This window comes from Phodopus roborovskii, unplaced genomic scaffold, assembly GCF_943737965.1.
Source record: "Phodopus roborovskii unplaced genomic scaffold, PHOROB, whole genome shotgun sequence".
NCBI classification, from domain to species: Eukaryota; Metazoa; Chordata; class Mammalia; order Rodentia; family Cricetidae; genus Phodopus; species Phodopus roborovskii.
In genome coordinates, this window is record NW_026126448.1 from 19749429 (window position 1) to 19770000 (window position 20572).

At 39.6% G+C, this 20572-nt stretch overlaps 1 protein-coding gene across 9 annotated transcripts in view; it reads right to left on the reverse strand.

Moving 5' to 3' along the window:
- The window catches only part of Epb41 (erythrocyte membrane protein band 4.1), a 118246-nt gene that overhangs the window by 40034 nt on the left and 57640 nt on the right, over window positions 1–20572 (reverse strand). For 8 of the 9 annotated variants that reach the window (XM_051188969.1, XM_051188965.1, XM_051188966.1 and 5 more), the window contains exons 7-12: window positions 19830–20048; window positions 12794–12881; window positions 9683–9835; window positions 6326–6423; window positions 5473–5645; window positions 1103–1290 (exon numbers count right to left, since the gene is read on the reverse strand). In XM_051188969.1, coding sequence (XP_051044926.1) covers window positions 1103–1290; window positions 5473–5645; window positions 6326–6423; window positions 9683–9835; window positions 12794–12881; window positions 19830–20048 — 919 coding nt within the window. The remainder of the gene's footprint in view (window positions 1–1102; window positions 1291–5472; window positions 5646–6325; window positions 6424–9682; window positions 9836–12793; window positions 12882–19829; window positions 20049–20572) is intronic. The other variant, XM_051188970.1, reaches the window with a different exon arrangement.

The window sequence follows — 20572 nt, forward strand, 5'->3', positions numbered from 1 at the left end:
GTGCTAGCTGGTAAATTATAACATTAAAAAACAAGCAGGTATTCAAAGGCCACACAGAGCCTGAAGATTAATGTCATGGGCACCAGGCTAGTTACAAAAGTGTAAAAACTCATTACTCATTCACTTAAAGACAGAAATTTAACAATTAAAAAAATAGCTGTCTACTGTTCTATATTAAATCAGACATTGAGCTGGCTCCAAAAGAACAGGTCTTAACATAAAATATCTTTTTTTTTTTTGTTGTTTGTTTTGGTTTTTTGAGACAGGGTTTCCGGCTGTCCTGGAACTCACTCTGTAGACCAGGCTGGCCTTGAACTCACAGAGATCCACCTGCCTCTGCCTCTGCCTCTCAAGTGCTGGGACTAAAGTTGTGTGTTACCACCACCACCAGGCAGTGAAATGTCATTCTTATGAAGGCCTTTTCCCATAGTCCCTTAACAACAGTGAGAACTGCATCTACTTTAACAGACCTAAACTAGCATTGTGTAAATGTTATTTTAAAAGCTTGAACATATAAATAAGACCAGCCCAGTTATGACTTCTTGGAGATTTGCTAATTAACTGGTGATTTTTCAGCTCAGTGCAGGGACTATGGGTATACTCAACTCAGCAGCATAACTTCTCCCACACAACAGATCTTCTCCTCAGCTAGCTGTGTACTGTCTAAAGAACTGGGCTGGAGAGATGATGCAGCAGTTAAGAGCACTGGCTGCCCTTGCAGAGGACCTGGGTTTGACTCTCAGCACCCACATGGTGGCTCATACTGTAGTTCCAGGGGATCTGATGCCTTCTTCTGACCTCTGAGGACACCGGGCATGCACATGGTGCACATACATAAATTCAAACAAAACACTCATACACATAAAATAAAAAAATAACCCTAAAAAATTAGAAAGACTTTAAATAGCTATATAAATGTGCTTGATGAAATATCATTTGGAAATCAAGTTCTACAAAAATATACAAGAGGTTGTTAAGAGACGATTTCTTTTAGAAACAATGAGAAAAAGCAACTTTGTTGGGAATCTGTAAGAACCAGTTGCTCTGAAAACATCTGTAACTCAGAACGTGCATTAGCTGATGTAAGGTCTCTAAGACATACCTTCCATGCTTCTGTGGGCTCTGGCTCAGCTTGCTCAGGCGGCTCCTCTTCCCCTTTGGCTTCAACCTTCGCAGCTTCCTTCTGTGTTTTTTTGACAGGTGCCCCTGGCCCTTCTGTGACCTGACTCTGAGCAATGGCTGGTGCAGAGGTGGGCCGAGGACTTCGGTCTGTGGACTCGGCAGCTGCTGCTAAGTGAAGAAAAATAGATGAAGGCAAGTGTCTGTCCCTGTCCTTAAGTCACAGGGTGAAACTGTGAATCTTGTATGTATCATACAGAAGGCAAAACACAAATTATTTGTGTTTTTCAAGATACCTGATGGCAGGCTACAAGACAAATGCATCCTCAACAGAGAAACTAGGACATCTTAATGACTATTTTATAAATGCTGAATTCAGGGCAGACTGAAGAAAGGAAGCAAAACCATTTAATTTATATCTACTAGCTTAAAAAAAAAAAAAAAACTTAACAAGGACGGCTCTCCCAATAAGCCTTTTTGAAATAAGCATCTGTTTGCTTTTAGATGGTTTCAGGAACCTAGCATCTGACTAGAGGGGAAATGAAGTCTGTTTTCTTGTTTTTTTTTTTTTTTGTTCTTTTCAGTGAAGCTCTACAGAATGATTACAAAACAACTGATAAATGGCTCTTCCAATGATAAGACCGGGACTACTACTGTTTGATGTGCGTGAAGGCAAATCTTTGAGCCAGACATTCTCCTTTAATAAATCATATGATTAACATTAATTCAAAAGCTTCTCTCATCCAAAAACGAAGCATAAGCTAACGGAGGCCCCTCCTCACCTTAACCAATGTCTTACAGCCTGTTCTCTAAAGGACAGAACCTGGCTGTCAACCAGGGCTTATTTCCCCCCAGGGCAAATTTGACAATGTCTGCAGATGTTTTTTGGTGGCACAGCTGGGGCAGAGAAAGGAGGTGCTGACATCTAGTGCATAGAGGCAAAAGTTGCTGAGGCTGAGAAACCCTAGTTAGGGGAGAAGCCCACCTAGACCACTTTGGAGAGAATAAACAAGACGGGCTGACAATAAAAACCTCTGCACATACTTAACTGCTGCTTGGGTTTGACCTATATGGCATCTATACTTTAGATAACTTAATTCAATACAGGGATTGGGGCTATAGCTCAGTGACAGACTGCCTAGCAAGCAGGAGGTGCTAGGTCCCATCTGCAGCATCACAAAATAAAACAAGAAACATTCATTAGCTTTAGCTTTTAGCCTTCGTTCTCTTCTTTTAGGGTTTAAAAAGAAAATACCCATATATTTTGTAACAAAGCTTACTAATTTGACACTGTTTTAAGAAAGTACATTTTTAAAAATGTGATTTAATTTTGTTTTGTTTTTTATTTGTTTGCTTGTTTGAGGGTCTTACCCACCTAGCCATTTCAATGGCTCTGACTACTATTTCAGATAAGGGGCCATTTTTTGTACTGAGACTTTTAGTTTCAATACTCTTTCATGAAAACCTCACAATTTTGTTACATACATTCCTTTCTCTTCAGACTACTGAATGCAATTTATTCTGATACATTTAGATTTATAAACTTCAAAAATGAAGCAAAACAATGGATTTCTTTAAGCTAGAACAGATTGAAAAAATGTAAAGTTACAACTATCTTATACATATGACACCAAGAGAGAAACACTTATTATCCTGTAATGGTCTCCAGAGGAAGAATTTCTCAGAGGATGCCTAGCAGAAGAACAGCAGAAACACAGAGCCTATTTCATCTTACAATGACAGATCTGTGGCCGCTTGCAAGTCCCTGTTGCTAATGGGTGCTCTAAGCTAGTCAATGCAAGAGTGGCAGATGGCAAGGCAAACCTAACAAAACAAGGAAAATGACAAAATATTTTTCTCACAGTTGTGTTAAAGCCTCATATTACATGTGTATTCACACCTCCTCTCAAAGAATTAATTCAACTCTGCCTGGAATCACAGAAACATAGCCCTTGCTTTCATCATGTGCTATTTGTCACATGAATTTGGTTCTAATCCAATACTAATACTGCAGAGCCAAATGATTTATGTCTTTGGTATTCCTACTGTGTATGGGAAAGTACACACAAATATAAAAACTAATGGTTAGACACAGAGGCGGCAATAGTTCAGAAACTGCAAAATACCAGTTACAACGAGCATCCCTCACTAAGAAAAGCAACAAGAGCTGTGGTGGTGCACACTGGTAGGATTTGCCGAAGAAGGCAGAGGCAGGAGGATCATGAGAATAGCAATAGGAAACAGGCAAGATCCAAACCCCGAACATCACACGTAAACCTCAGTCACACACCGTGGTGCTAGAAAAAGAGACTCGAGTTTCCTCATCTGTGGAATGTGGAAGACACTAACTGTAGGAGAGTTGGGGAAAAATACTCAACAGAAAAATAGTTGATGAATTCTAAATATAAATAACTTTTAACATCATACTCCAGTCCTTATATTTATTTTTTTATGGGCTACTATTTTAATAATATGTTGGGCAAAATTGATTTCAGATCCTCAACACATATGCATCACCTAAGTAACATCTGTAAATTTAGCCCTGGGTTGGGGAGATGAGCCCTGGAGCTCACTGACCAGCCAACCTATCAAACTGGTAAGCTCCAGGAGTGACCTTGTCTCAAAATATAGGTGGAATGTGACCATGGAATGCCCTTGATGTCAACCTCTGGCCTCCATGTGAATTGTACAACACACACACCTACTGCAGTGCACACTTGTGCGTGTACACACTTTAATTCAGGGTTAGGACATAGCTCAATGGCTAGCATGCCTACGGTCCTGGGTTTGATCCGTTCCGTCAAGAAAAAGGAAAATGATAACTGGTCAGATAGTTGATCCTCAGCCTCTCTGAGACTTTCCACCATCAGTTTTCATATATGGAAAATCGCTTTAAAATCCAGCTCCTCACATGGAAGCTCAACCGGAGGCCAGGGCCTACTGGGTCAGGAAGAAGCTCCCCATAGTATCATCTGAACACAGCAAAGGGATGGAGGTCGAGTGACAACACAAAACAGAAACCTTGCTTCTCTACATCCCAGACTCTGCCTCCTTCTGGAGTCCCTCTTTCCACCAAATGACCAAACACAGGAATAAAACTTGGTTTTCTTTTCCTTGCCATTTCCGATACTTAATTTATTAGCAATGCTGCCAGCCCTACTTACAAAATGAACCCCTAATTGCTTTCCACTGCAGTGGACATTACTTAAGCAAGCTGCCATCATCTCTCCCCCACATTCCTCTCCCCTGTGCTTACTAGAATTTACACCTGTGCTGCCCGGACAATTGTTCTTAAACGGAAAGCTCAGTTCCTCAGCAGCAGCCACGTTTCAGGTTCTTATCAACCACATACAGTGGTTCTAAATCAACATCACAACACGTTTTCACTGGCACAGAAAGTTCTATGGGACAGACAAAGCTCACTCCTCCCTTCAAGGATATGTACTTGCTACTCTTTCATCTGGAATGCTCCATCCAGACTTTGGGATTGCCAGTTACGTCTCATAGTTCAGGTCTCAGCTGAATGACATTCTTCTGGGGAACCTTCTGAATTTAACTAGATTACCTAATCCGAAACAGCCCCCTAATCTCCCCACTTAGGGACGCTCTGTACATCATTTCTTGCATTTTATTTTCTTCATAGCACTCATGACCACCTGAAGTTATTTTGTTTTGTTTCTATCTCTACCTATGGAATAAAACTCCATGAAGACAGAGGCCATATTTGATTCCCATACCAGTATCTCCAGGGAATACTAAGTACATAGCAGATGTAAAAAAAAGTGACTAAACAAAGTAAAAATGAGTTAAATATTGATATAAATCTATTGGTCTTTATCCATTGCTGCCCTGCAGTCAAACTTCAGTTCTCATTTTCTTAAGATGGTTTTCTTAACTCCATTGTTGGGATTTTTGTTTGTATGTTTTTGAGACAGAGTCTCTCTATGCAGCTCTGTCTGCCTGGAACTTGCTATGTAGTCCGGGCTGGCACAGAGATCCACCTGCTTCTGCCTCTGAGTGCTGGGAGTGCTAGGGTCAAAGGTGAACAGCAGCACCCCAGCCTGACTTTCTTGGGTCTGAATTAGACAGTAGCACCCATTCACTTTACCACTGAGGTTCTTTGTAAACCAAAGACAGTCGGATTCTCTTATAAATAACCATACTTCCCAGTTGGGCATGCTGGCATGTTTACCACCCCAGCTCCAGGAGGTCAGGACAGGAGGCTAAGGAGCTGGAGGCCAGTCTGAGATATAGTACACACTCTCTCAAAACAATGCAAAAAAAACAACCAAACAAAAACCCTTATACTTCCTTTTTCTTTCTCTAAAGAGCACAATAATATCTAATACAAACCTCCATCAAGGCTCCTGGACGCACGTTTGCTTGCTGTCCGTTCAAAGTGCGGAGCAGGCCTGTCAATCAGAGCACTGGCTTGTCTGGTCTGAGCTTGAGTCCGGCCACTGTATCGAAATTTAGATCCCAGGGCAAGAAATTTACTTTTGGGAATGGTGTCTGTAGAAGTCAGTCTGGGAGAGAAAAATCATAATTGTGCTACTTCATTATTTTATTATTGTGACTATAAATAACTAAAAATCAACCAAGAATAAAAGCGTTTCCAAATTCTTATGGTTTTTTAGTAGTTAAGAGATTTCTAGTCAAGCAATATTGTAAGTCTATGCCATATCTCAAGAAATCAGAATAAGTTTAGTTGGAACCTATATTAAAAACACTTAAGTCTCTATAAATAAGATTTTATGGCTTTCAAAATGGCTGATAGCACTGTAGGCTTTACACTACATCCTTGAAGAAATGTTTTCTTCATTTTACAGACACTGGATATTAAAACATTCTGGGATGAAGTTACTTAAGGCTACAAAGCCATCGGGAGGCTGAACTGTAACAACCCAAGTCCAGGACTGAGTTGAGCCGCCGTGAGAACAACCAGAGCCTCTAACAAATACCAGGCCTTACTCCTCACTTCTGCTGCCCTGTTAGAGTGCATAGAAAGGCACTCTGGGAATGCTGGGACATGCTTTCCAACCAAGAGGGAGAACTAGATTCACTTTCCTTGATTAGTTTCCTTGATTCACTCTCACCTGAGCTAAATAAAGTGCCAGCCTTGCAGAGGAGACAATTTCAATAGCAGGTTCAAAATAAATATGTACAAATAATGTATCCCTGAGAACTGCTTGAGTGAGAACAATACCTGAAAAACGTATGATGCTCCACACAGACTTTCCATAGCTTTTTAGCTGCTCGGTAACTAGGAAGCTTGAAGCCAATGGTACTTTCATATTGTTCTTGCTTTAAAGATACAAATTAACACAAAACATAAATATTACTAAATTATAGTGAAACAGAGCCAGAGAAATAGGACACCATCAAAGAGATGATTTTAAATACAAAGAATGTCTTGGGGTTGCAGAGATGGTTCAGTGGTTCCAGAGAACTGGGGTTCAATTTCCAGAACCCACACAGTGGCTCATAACTATCTGTTACTCCATACCCCAGGGATCCAATACATTCTTCTGACCTCCATGGGTACTAGGCATACATGTGGTGCACAGATGTACATGCAGGCAAAATATCCATATACACAATATATATATTTTTAAATGCTACATTAAATTTTTTTCTTATTAAAAGAAATCTGCTCACTGAGGGAGGCTTTTTCTAAAGCAAAAAGGCCAGTAAATATGTCTTCTATTACTTATGAATCTTATTTGTTTTTTTAAGAATATACACAATACTCTGTGATCCTTATGAGACACAATCTAGTCAACTTGTAACTTCTAGAACTGCATTTCTTTAGGCACACACCTACATTTGTAACTTTAGATTACTCAATAATCAGGGAATGAGACATCCAGTCATCTCTCCAGCCAGTCAATATTATTACACAATAGGAATTAGTAATGGGAGCTAAACATTTATCTCAAACCAGATTACTTTTTCTCTTCTTTTTTTAAGGCAGGGTCTCACTATGTTGCCCTAACTAGCCTGGCTATATAAATCATGGAACTCTGAGATTAAAATTATGTTCCTCCTTGTCCAGCCCAGATTTTTTTAATTTTTAAATTGACAAGTGAAAATTGTAAGTATTGAGAGTATTCAGCATGTTTGGCATATTGTAGAACAACCAAATGAAGCAAATTGGCATACAGACTAACTCATAAGCCTTTTTTGTTTGTTTTGGTTTTTGTTTATTGTTTTGTGGCAAGAACTCATTTTCACAGTGTTTTTTTTTTGGGGGGGGGGTCAGTGCTAAATATTAAACCCAGGCCTCACACATGCTAGTGAACCTCTGAGCAATTTTCAAGAACACGGTCATTTGTAACCTATAGTCACTACATTATGCAGTAAGTCTCTGGCACTTCTTTCCTTGTTCTTGGATGATTACAAGTTTCCTTTTCCTATTTAACTGACCTGTGAAGACCTTTCTGGCTGAAGTAAACCATACTGGAAGGCAAGGGCTACTAGAAACACATACTTTTGGTTTGGCCCCTTTGTTTCTACCTCAAGCACATTTGTAAGATGGAAAAGGAAGCAGGATTGCTCCGAGTATGTTATTGGCAGCAGCAGTATGACTAGATACCAAACTACACATGAAGAAACTGTTCACTCAGTTAAAAAATGAGCAACCTCTGCTGTAGTCATGGCACCCCACTTTTCAGAGTCCTGTTGTGCTCAACTGCTTTGAGAAAGAATTATGTATTTTCACTATATATTAGACAGTTGAGACTTCAAAGGCAAGGACTTCCCATAACAGCTATTAATATTTCTGTGTGTCTACATTTTCCTCCTTTATTATAGTAAAATGCAATTGGTTGAAAAATGACATCTTTTTACTTACTGTTATATTTAGAGCCCCTAGAATAGTCACTGGCACAAAAAAAAAGGGGGAAAAAAACCTGTTTAATAAACATTTCTTGGTTATCCAGGCATGGTGGTGCATGCCTTTTAATGTCAGCACTGGCAGACAGGGAAAGCAGATCTTTACAAGTTCAAGCTGGGTCTACACAGTTAGACACTGTCTCAGAAATTCCTGAATTTCAATTGAGAGATTATAGTATGAAACAGTGCTTCAAGGCACATCCAGAATTTCCAGGCTGAGACAGTACCACTCTTCACCAGCAGATGGTGACACACACACACACACACACACACACACACACACACACACACACACACACACACACAAAACCACTATCCATAAGCCTGGACTGGGCTTCTCTACCCAGAGCTCTCCAGCCATCTCATTCCATCTTCAAATGGACTGGGACAGAAAAGTTATTAATCTTCTTGAGTATAAGGAAGCTCAGCTTCCAATTTTTCCCAAGTCTTTGATCTAGGGAGTGGTATAAAGCTTTAAAAAAAATGTCATTTTGCTCTTACACAGGACTCAGTTCCTGGCACCCACGTCAAGTGGTTCACAATTGCCTGCAGCTCTGATCCAGGGTATTCAAAGTCTCTGGCCTTCTGGGGCACCTACATTCATGTGCACAGACCCATACACACATCCCTTCCCCACATGAACAATGAAAATTAAACAAGTCTCCAGGACAGCCAGAGAAAGAGATTCTGTGTAAAAAACAAAACAAAACTTTAAAAATTTAACTCCTACTTAAACAATTAATTTTGTTGTATCACCATAGATCTTCAACATAATAGCTAAAATTAGATGGGTATATACTGAAATTTGACCACTGATTACTTAGTTTTGCTTTCAAATACCTGTTTCTAGGTATTTGAAACAGTTCTTATGTGGACAGGCCTGGAAGTCCTGATCCTCCTTTCTCCATCTCACAAGTGCTGGGAGTAGCTAATATAAAGACTTATAGATAGAGGTTCTGCTCTGTCTGATCCTGCCACCTTCAGTCCCAAATAAACACAGAGACTTACATTAACTATAAACTGTTTGGCTGGTTGCTTAGGCTTCTTACTGGCTAGCTCTCTCTTAATTATTAACCCATAACTATTAATCTATGTATTTCTACATGGTCTTATCTTACTGGAGAATGTCCAGCATCTTATCTTCTCAGTAACTATATGGTGTCTGCCTCTGGCAGCCCTTCTCTGCCTCCTCTCCCCAGCATTCTCCTCATCTGGTAGCTCTGCCTATACTCCCTGCCTGGCTACTGGCCAATCAGCGTTTTACTCATCAACCAATAAGAGGAACATATATACAGACAGGACATCCCCCCATCAAAGACTTCTTAGATGACATAATGGGAAATGAAATGTTTGATTCATTCATTCATTCCTTTTTTTTTTTTTTTTTTGGTTTTTAGTTTTTGAAGACAGGGGTTTCTCTGTGTAGACCTGGCTGTCCTCAAACTCAGAGACCTGCTTGCCTCTAGAATTAAAGTCCTGTGCCACCCCTGCCCAGTGATTCATTCATTCTAATTACATTTCCTATGTAATTCAGGCTCACCCTGAACTTGCAATTCTCTTCCTGTTTCAACCTCCAGGATTACAAGTACAAGGATTACAAGCATTTGTTGACCATGCCCAGCTAGAAGTCCCTGTTTGGTTGGAGAGAAGAGAAACCGAAGTTGCATACCTCTCCAGGCCGAATCTTGATGAAGAAGCTGCTACGTTTGTAAGAAATCTTTAGCACTTTGGGCCAAGGGAAACGATTAATTCTCAATTTATCTTTGTAAACCAAAAGGCCACTAGAGCAGACTCCTAAGATGATATCCACTCCCTCCAAGTCCTGAAAAGAGAGCATCAGCATTTTATTTGAATGAAGCGGTGAACACATTATTGGCTATTATTAAATAATCTGAAGTGACCACAACTCCAGTAACAAAGCATACAATAAACACAACACTTAAAGTGTGTGGTAGTGGTGTATGACTTTAATCCCAGTACTTGGGAGGCAGAAGCAGGCAGATCTCTGTGAATTTGAGGTCAGCCTAGTCTACAGAGTGAATTCCTGGGCAGCCAGGGCTACACAGAGAAACCCTGTCTTGAAAAACAAAATAAAACAAACAAAAAAAAAAAACATAAGCAGTCATTGTCCACTCGAGTATATGTCTAAGTCAGTAGACAACCTCAGTGATCCTACTAGGCACCATGGTAAGAGTTATCACTGTTAGATCAGTGAGATGGTCATTTGCTCCCATGCCTGACAGCCTGAGTTCAATCCTCAGAATCTACTTAGTAGAGTAAAAAACCCCTCATTGTCCTTTGATCTCCACACATCCACCATGACATATATGTTTATTATTGTATAAAGTTAGCACAAGAGATCTGACAGTAAAAAAAAAAATTTGATGTTAAATACATTAAATTACAAATACCATTCCTAAGCCTAGAAAGAACACTAAAGTAAAATAGCATTACAATAATATACCCTGAAAAAAATGTAAAATATTAATCACATAATTCAAGGAAAACAAACTACACCTGAATTAATCAAAGGATTATTTATCTAGTTAAGTAATCACACCCAAAGTTAAATGCTTCCTGAGTACTTTTTCCTAAAATGAGTATAGGGAAATTTATTAGTACCTAAATGTGTAATATACAAGAATTACAGGGCCGGAGAGATGGCTCAGTGGTTAAGAGCACCAGGTGCTCTTCCAGAAGACCCAGGTTCAATTCCCAGGACCCACATGGCAGTTCACAACTGTCTGTAACTCCATTTCCAGGAGATCTGGGACCCTCACATGCAGGTGAAACACCATTGTACATAAATAAAAATAAATAAATCATTTAAAAAAGGAATTACAGAGATAAAGACATCACATACAGCTTTAATTCAAAGTCTACATAGCTGAAAATTGACCAGAAGATACCCTCTTACATTTTTAAAGTCCACGGGTTACAATTAGCTTTCTCTTTTTAAAACTTTTTTAAAGGGGGCTATAGAGATGGCTCAGTGGTTAAGAGCACTGGCTGCTCTTTCACAGGACCCGGATTCAATTCCCAGCAACCACATGGTGGTGGTGGGGGGAAGCCATGACTGTGTAATGAAATTTCACTAGGACAAACAGAACTCAAACATGAAATCATAAATTCAGTCAAGGAGAATCTTAAAAATCATCAACAGGTCTAAGTAGAGACCAGATGCTTGAATGACCTAACGCTTGAATGTTTCTAAATCCCTACCAAGTGATTTTTCTGCTTATTCAGGAATAAACAGAGCAGAAGAGAGTTCATCATCCTCTGAAATAAACCTATCACATCTTTGAAGAGTTCTGCTAAACAACTTGTCATATTGAGCCAAAAAGTAGATTTCCTTGTAGTTTCCATATATGTATGTATATATGTATGTATGTTTCTATTTTTCTGGCCCTGGGTTTACGCCTAGACGCCATGATAAACAATCTCTTCACTTTTAAAAACATATCTATTTGAAACAGGGTCTTATGTACCCCAGGCTGACCTCAAATTCCCCATATAGCCAAGAATGATAACGAATTTCTGATCCTCCTGCCTCTAATTTCCAAGGGCTGGGATTACGGGCATGCACACATCCAGTTTATGCCCAGCTGGGGACTGGGCCTAGGACTTCATGCAAGCTAGGCAAGCGCTCTATCAGCTGAGCTTTATCTCTAGCCCCATTTCCCTTTCGAGGCTGAGAATCTATCTTCCTTTATTTCTTACTGGATAGGACTTTGTTTACGTCACAGGTACTAGCTAAGTTCCTCTGTCGGAGCCTCTGGATCATCCCTTGAGTCCTTTCCCTGGCAGTCTTTGCAACACCCCAGCCATTTTAGTAGCCAGTTAGTAGCCAATCTACCTGCATTAATTAGGCAGGTCAGTGGTTAAAGTTCACACTTCTGATTCCCTAACCCAGTAGTTCTCAAAATAGCTATGGTATGAGTCACCTGGAAAGCTTGTCACAGACTGCTGAGGTCCTCCCCACGTTCCAATTATTACCTCTGGGAGAGACCTGAAACATGTATTTCTAACAGATTCCTAGGTGGTGTTAAATGCCACTGACTGAGAGACCAATGGTTCTGATTCAGGCATCATTAGCACCATTTGGAATGGCCATTAAATCTGGAGCTAGAGCCTCTTTCTAGCCAGCCTATAAACCTGGGCAGAGCTCTGGAATCTGCATAGTTAGTAGACACCCCAGGTGATTCTTATGTGGATAATGCTGCTTGTGGAATTGAATTATCCCTTGATGCCTCTCTGCATCTTCAAATGTAACTTTATTTCAGAAAATACAATTTATTTCTCTCTAGACATATTTTTATCTTTACAATGTTTTGGTTGCAATTTTTTGTAAACAGAAATTATCTTATTGATATAGAATTCATATACCACACAATTTTTCCACTTAGAGTATAAAATTCATTTTTCAATATATTTAGAGGCAGGCACACACACATATACACACACCCAAAAAAGAAAAAAAAAAAAAACTCTTAAGCCATTCTCTAGCATGTTGATGGTAGCTCACACCTAACTCCAGCACTCAGGAGGCAAAGGCAGGCAACCTCTGAGTCTAAGGCCAGCCTGGTCTACAGAGCAGCAGAGTTTGAGGACAGCCAGGGCTACACAGTGAAACCCTGTCTTAAAAAACACAAAATAAATAAAACACCACAAATAAATGTTGTTAAGAGGTATAAGATATACCATATACATTAATAGGTCTTAATAGGTCTGTGTCATATGCATTTACATACACATTAATATGCACCAAAATTATCAGTACCTTTGCCTTGTGAAGATCAACTCCATACATGGACAACTTTTTGGCATTCTCAAGAAATTCCAAGTCAGCCTGAGCTGGAGTCATGGACCTTTGGCAGAATAAAAAGGGAAAATTCAGTGACACGGCAGAAGTGTCTGTAACTGAATATTCATGGTACTTTATATAAGCCAACACACACACACACACACACACACACACACGTCCTCAAAGTAATTATGGAATGAGAACTTTCTCACTACCTGAGTCTAAATAACTGAAATATACCTTAGAAAATAAAATGTAAGAAAACCAGATGTCACCAAAATGTTATCATAGAGGCAAACTCTAAATCCGTTTGCTTTGCGCTACCCCAGCCATCTGGAGTTCAGCACCCCTCTCTTCAGCCTTTCTCTGTGTCACACATGAACTCCTCCTACTAATTTGGTTTTTTTAACCAAGGAGATGACCAAATTAAATCCTCAGTACAGTTTACAAGATCTTCTTAGCTGCCCTTCTCTCTATACCCTGAATTGAGTTATTATAGAAATTAAGCTGGAGGGCAAGCTGACGTTACTTAACTGGGACTCTTAATGGGGGCAGATTTGATGAAAAGAAATTTTCTGGTAACAGATGGTGTCCTGCCCACTGATCTCAATGAATAAATTGGCTAATAGAAGCATCCTGATAATGGGACTGTTTTCTGTTAATAAGATGTCTTCACTGCCAGGCATATAATGAGTTAGACTTGTCTGAAAACAGTCAATCTCGCTGTCTAAACATTCACTGTGCCAGCCTCTCTTTTATAAATTCCTTCTCTTTCGAAGGATGTTCTTGAGCTGTTCTGTTAGCTTTCAAGACAAAGACATCACTCATAACGCTGCACTATTTGAACCAATTACGACAGTTCACAGTAACAACAAGGCAGCCACATCCCTAAGGAAAAACACATGGACAATCAGCTTTCCCCTAAGACTGCCCAGAGCCATGGAAGCAGCAGGGATCTCTTTACTTAACCAGGAAAGGTCTCTGCCAAACCCATCTGTCTTTACCCTCATTAAAAAGAACAAAGGGTTTCTTGGAACAATAACCACCAAAAGAAGAAGAAAAAAAATCACCTCAGCTTTCCTGTATAAAGTTTCACAAGCTCTAAAGCACCACACCGGAATTTATTAATTGAAAGTGTAAACAAGGGGGGTGGGAACCTATAAGCAAGTTATTCAGAACATCTCAGGCAACTTTTATAATTGCACATATAATTAATATAAATAATCCATGTAAGTAATATGTTCTTTTACTTGAAGTTAGTCTCGGCTATTTTATGTTTTTGTTGCTCCTTTTATTATATATTAACAATAGGACTCAGATCATGTCACCAGCAAATCAGAATTCACTAAGAAGCAGCAGGTTCAAGTCACAGGACTGGAACCCTGACTCCTGCCCTTAGGGTCATGTCTAGATCTCCTTCAGTCCCCTCTATAAATTAAGAGTTATAATGTCTATTTGTAGAACATAGGGATAAACAATGATTTTTTTTTTGGTCTTCGGTAAATACATGAAATGTGATTATCAAATTAGATTATGTTTGTAAAACTGCTTTGTAAACTATAAATGTTTATTACTACTGAAACTTTAGTTTTCTAATAGTTCAGTGGTCCATCTACATACAAATCATAAAATTATAAAAAATAATTTGTAGCCAGGCATGGTGGCACACAACTGTAATTCCAGTACTTGGGAGATGGGGTAGAAAGATAAGGTGTTCAAGTCAGCACAGGTTATGAGACCCTGGGGATGTCGGCATTTATCTTTAATTCTAAGCAGAGGCAGGTGGATCTGTTGTGAACTCAAAGTCAGCCTGGTTTACAGAGTGAGTTGCAGACCAAGCCAGATAGTAAGACTGTGGTGGTATCTTGTTAACAAATAAAGCTTGCCTGAAGATCAGAGGGCAGAACTAGCCACTAGTTAACCATAGAGATCTGGAGGTCTGTATAGACAGACAGGAAGTGATATGGCTGGGTAGAGAAAAGAATATAAAGCGGGAGGAGGCGGAGCTCGGCCCCTTTTCAGATTGAGGATTTCATAAGAACTCTAGTGGCTGGCTGTTCTGCTTTTCTGATCTTTCAGCTTTCACCCCCTAATATCTGACTCCAGGTTTTTATTAAGACCAACTAGAACTCATGCTACCTGAGACTTTATCTCAAGAAAGATTGGGGGGGGTGGGTTATGAGAGGGTTAGATCACTTAAATTTATACACAGAATTTAAAACATTAAATAAAAACATACATCAGGCCAGGCATTGATGGCACACACCTTTAATCACAGACAGGCAGATCTCGTGAGTTCAAGGCCAGCCTGGTCTACATACACACATACAACAAAAGCTAGAGCTGGGGAGATGGCTCATCGCTTGTTGTGCAAGCATGAGAGCCTGAGCTCAAATTCCCTGCACCACGGACAGAAAAAAGCCAAGCAGTGTGTGTCTGTAATACTAGTGCCGAAGAGGAAGGAGGATCCCAATCTTCCTAGCCAGTTAGTGTACCAACCAGTGAGCTTCAGAATCAGTGAGACATCCTAACTCAAAACATAAGGCTGACAGGAGCTGGAGAGCTCATGCAGGGATGTCTCCATGATTAAAAGTGTTTACTGTGAAAGCAGAAGGACCAGAGTTCAGATCCCAGCACCCATGTGAGTAAGAGCAAGATATCATTCCACCCACACCTATAACCCCGGCTGAGTAGAACAGAGGCAGGACTATTGGGGCTTGCTGGCTGCTAGCCTAGTTGAAAAGACAACAAACTCCAGGTTAAGTGAGAGACCATACCTCAAAGACACAAAGTGGAAGGTAATGAAGGAGGACACATGATGCCTCCTCTGATCTCTGCCCACGCAGGTGCCCATGCACGCATACACACATACCCCCACACACACACAAAAACGTCTCTCACACAGTAAGGTAAAGAGCAATAAAGACAACATCAATGTTACTCTTCAGCCTCCAAACATGCCCACACAGGAACATGTTATCTGCATACATCACATTTGAATTTTTTCCCCTATTTTCACTTTTCAACTCTAAGGGACATCAATCTTAATATACATATTCAAGCTATATTTCTAGATAAGTGTGATTCAACACATATGAGGAGCTAAATAGAGATCTTAAAACCTTTGTCTTAAATTATAGATGATTGTAAACCACCATGGGTTGCTGGAAATTAAACTCAGGACCTCTGGAAGAGCAGCCAGTGCTCTTAACCTCTGAGCCACCGCTCCAGCCCCCTCAATTATGATTCCTAAGTCATATACAATGCAAATGATTTTCTCCTAAGCCATGGTACACTGCCAACCTAGTGGTCCCAACGTTTCTGAATACTTCTGTATGCACGTCCCACAAATAAGGACAGCCTTCTTTCTACACAGTGTCAAAATCCGGAAATTAACAATGACACATAACGCCACACAATCCCTAAGCCCATTCACCAAGCTCAGCCAGTTGTTACAGAATAATCCAGTTGTAGATCCTGTGTCTCCAGTCTAATCTGGTATAGGTCTGACTCTTGAGCTCCAGGCAAGAGCTTCACAGTGAGCTGTATCCCTAGCCCTGAACCACACATCTTTAACAGGAAGGTCACAGAAGTGGAGCTGTGCCTGCACTGCATCCTATCAAGTGTTCACAATTTCAATTTGTCCCTCCAAAGATGATGTCCACTCTCACACTGATGTATGGCAAGTTTCTCTGAAATTCTTCTTTTATCTCTTTGTAGCTATTAAGTATTTTATGAGAATTCTTTTCAATTTTTTTAAAATATCTTCCATCAAACTGTTTATTTATATATATATCATTATGAACTCATAGATCAAGGTTGGGTTTCTTCCTTGTTTTGGTACTCCTCATGATAAGCAAGTGCTGTGCTACTACATCTCTAACACAGACTCTCATTTTAGTAAACGCAATATAATCACTTACTTTGCATATCTTTTCCCCTGCTTAAATTGCCTGAGATTTGGTCAGTGGGAGCGGAGCTTCTTCAAGGACAATCTGTGTCCTTCTAAACATTTCTCATCTTTTTTGAGCATGTCTTCCCAGCTCAGTGAATAATTAAAGTACACCAGTATTTATATAGGTACCTATTTACATATGTGTCTACCACCACTGAAGCCATTAATGTGCACTGAAACCTCTAGTTTTGATGTAACACCACCAGGTTCCTTCCTCCCTCTCTACAGAGATCAGGCAGTAGTGGTACATACTTTTAATCCCAGGACTCAGGAGTAAGAGCTAGATGGATCTCTGTTAGTTCAAGGCCACACTGACTACACAAAATTGATCCAGTCCTAAAAGAAACACCTCACACAAAGATGATCTCAGCACTGTAATCCCGGACTCATGAGAGGTATATAAGACAGGAATAGGGTCTCAGAGCTAGCATCCATTCTCCAGCTACATTGAGGATAGGAACACAATGAAGTCTCCAGCCATGTTAAGGAGAGCATAGCAGTCTGACTGAACCTGAGGAGCAGTGAAGTCAGGAGCAGTCAGAGGAACGACCCTCTGGTCTGAGCTGAGGTAGAGCTACTAGTGGTTGGCTTTGCTTTTCTGATCTTCAGCTTGAAGCTTGAGCCCCAATATCAGTCACTGGTCTTTTATTTTTTTGTGTGCTACAATTTTAAGTCTTTTTTTGATACTATATTCAAATACGAGAGCAGTTTCTTATGTGTGTTCATGTGAATGCATGGGAGGGGTGCATATGTATATGAGAGTGAGCATGTGTGTGTATGTACAGGTCAGAGGTCATCCTTGAAATAGGTCTCTTCACTGACATCACCAATTATGCTACACTGTTGGCCAGTGAGGCCCCCAAATCCACTTGTCTCTACCCTTCCAGTGCTGGGATTATTAGCATGTGATGGGAGTTTGAACTCACATCTTCACCCTTGCGAGGCAAGCACTTTATTGACTGAGCTATCTTCCCAGTCTAAGAGCAGTTTCTTAAATAGTAGTGAAATGCAGAATCTAAAAACAAATCAATGACATTTTTGTGTTGTTAAAATTCATTACATGTTTGAGATTTCACTAGTCTACCTTGTATTTTGAGTGTATCTTTTTACTTGTGCATTATTCTATTTATTTGTTTATTTAGGTTTTTTAAAGACAGTGTTTCCGTGTAGCCCTGGCTGTCCTGGAACTCACTCTGTAGACCAGATTGACCTCAAACTCAGAGATCTGCCTGCCTCTGCCTCCTGAGTGCTTGGATTAAAGGTGTGCACCACATACATGGCCTGCATTATTTTAAAACATTATGTATTTCACATATTCATTGGCTGAGTCAATTCATCAAAATGATGACACATTTCACCATACAATAATTTTTCTTTTTCTTTTTTCTTTTTTGTTTTTTTCAAGACAGGGTTTCTCAGTAGCTTTGGAGCCTGTCCAGAACTCTCTATACAGACCAGCCTGGCCTGGAACTCACAGAGATCTACCTGCAAACAAAACATTTATACACATAAAATAAACAAATCTTAAAAAAAAGTTTAAAAATAAATTCTGGCAATTCTCTTTAGACACACTGTGATCCTGTGAGAGTTGGGTGACACAGGGGATGACTGCTACACAGGTTATAAACTTTAAAATCCTTATTATGGGTCTGGATAGTATGGGTAAAGGTGCTTGTCATCAAGCCTGACAACCTGAGTTTAAGTTCTAGAACCCACATGATGGAAGAAGATCTGACTCCTGTGCAAGCTATCTTCTGATTTCCACACGTGCACTGTGGCATACACACATGTGACACATATACACATGTGTGAGGTGTATACACATGTGGCCCACATACAATCAATTTATAAAAATTACTATGGTTTTCACAACTGAGGTGTTTGAACCTTGGGGGAATAAGACAGTCAGAAGCAGGCCATATTGAAAGAAAGGCCTTTCATTTGAAGCACCATAGTCCATCAGAACAACCTCAAAGAGACCAGAAGGACAATTCAATAGCTAGACAGAATACTTATAGCTACCTATCAAAACAAGCTCCTGAGTCCATGCTCTGAATTTCTCTTGAACAAAGTGACCTTTTAAATCTTTGTAACACGGTGCATGCTCACACTGTCCAGGATGCCATGCCAATGTGATGTAAATCAATGTCAGGGTCAGACTAAAGCAGCTTGTGAAATTTAGCTATAGTAGTCATTCAAATGAAAAATGGGTATGTAGAGAAAAAAATACAATGGGGGCCTCATTTTAGTATTAGATAACAATTATTGGATTTTTTATTTTTTATTTTTATTTTACATATCAATTATTGGATTTTTATATGAGACAAACACATTTCCTTTTCTAAATTTAGTCATTGCCTTGTTTCTTCTAAAGTAATAATCTCAATTAGACATTCAAGGAACCAGAGAAATTTTAAATGCATCACTGAAGTTCATAGGGCCAGGACAAAACAGAGGCAAGATCTCAATCTGCCTCAAACCAAGGTAAGTCTTCCTCTTAATCATGGTGTATTACCTCCCAATGTTACTAATTATATTCACTAAAAGCAGTAAAGTCAGTGAACTTGATGAAGACTCAACTTTACAAAGTACTTTCAAGAGCAGACAGCAGAACCGGTCAGCAGTCTGGCTCTAAGGATCTTAAGGCACCTAATACAGCATACATCTAAAACATGATAAAAAGGTTTAAGCAATAATAGTAATAACTACCATTTATTGAGCACCTACTTTGTGCCAGGCCTTGTGATAAGTGGTTCTCGTTTACTTTTCACCCTACAACGCAATGCCCATTATTCTGATAACTAACAACATCGAAACCAATGAATCAGAACATTTTTTCCAGTAAACTTGGAAACAAAAACAGAAACAAACAAACAAAAATTTCCATTAACCTGATAAGAAAACCAGTCAGAGGGCTTCAACGACTTTTCCGAAGTCAAACAATAAATGGAAATGAACTCAAGGTGACTCTTCCTATTGTAAACAATGAATCAGTAACAAGTCAAGGGTTTAAACCCATGGCCAAGATAAATACAGGACATCTGGAAACATGTTCACCTGTATGACTTATGCAATTCCATGACCTTCTCTTCAAGTTCCCTGGTCTGATTTGGAGCCACTTTAAAATCGCTGACATAATCCACGCCATGCAGTTCTGGGTCATAGTCTCCCAGTTCAGACTGGATGGTGTAAGAGCCAAGTAGGGCTAAGGTTGCAAAGGAACAGGGTAGCCGTCCAGCAACGATGTCCTGCCGAAGCTGAAGACATAAATAGTATCTACATCCAAAAAACAAAAGATGTGAATACGTCAGTAACAACAAAAGAACACAACACAAACAGATAAAAAGGAAGAAGGGTAAAAGAAAGAAGGAAAGAGGTGAAGGAAACCGACACGAAAATTGTTCATATAGGACAGTGGGCACATAGCTAGTCTTTGTAAAACTGTTTCTCCCTCTTATTTGAAATATGTTCATAAAACAGAAATACTATAACTATGTTGAACAAAGTTGGAAGGGGAAAAGCAGGAAACATCTGAAGGAGGTAAGGAAACTAATATTTTACTGAGTATGCACTCTTAAGTATTATGCGCATATATGTATACCACCAAAAATGAAACAGTTTTCGCAAGTAGAATGATTTTATGCAAAGTAACCTTAGAAAATTCGATAGGCTTTTCGCAACACTTAATCAGATTTTAGGCATTTATCTTATTCCCTCATTTACATTTTCTAATATTTCTATTTTGTATATGGGTGTTCTGCCTGCATATATCTATGCCGTGTGGGTGCTGGGAATTGAAC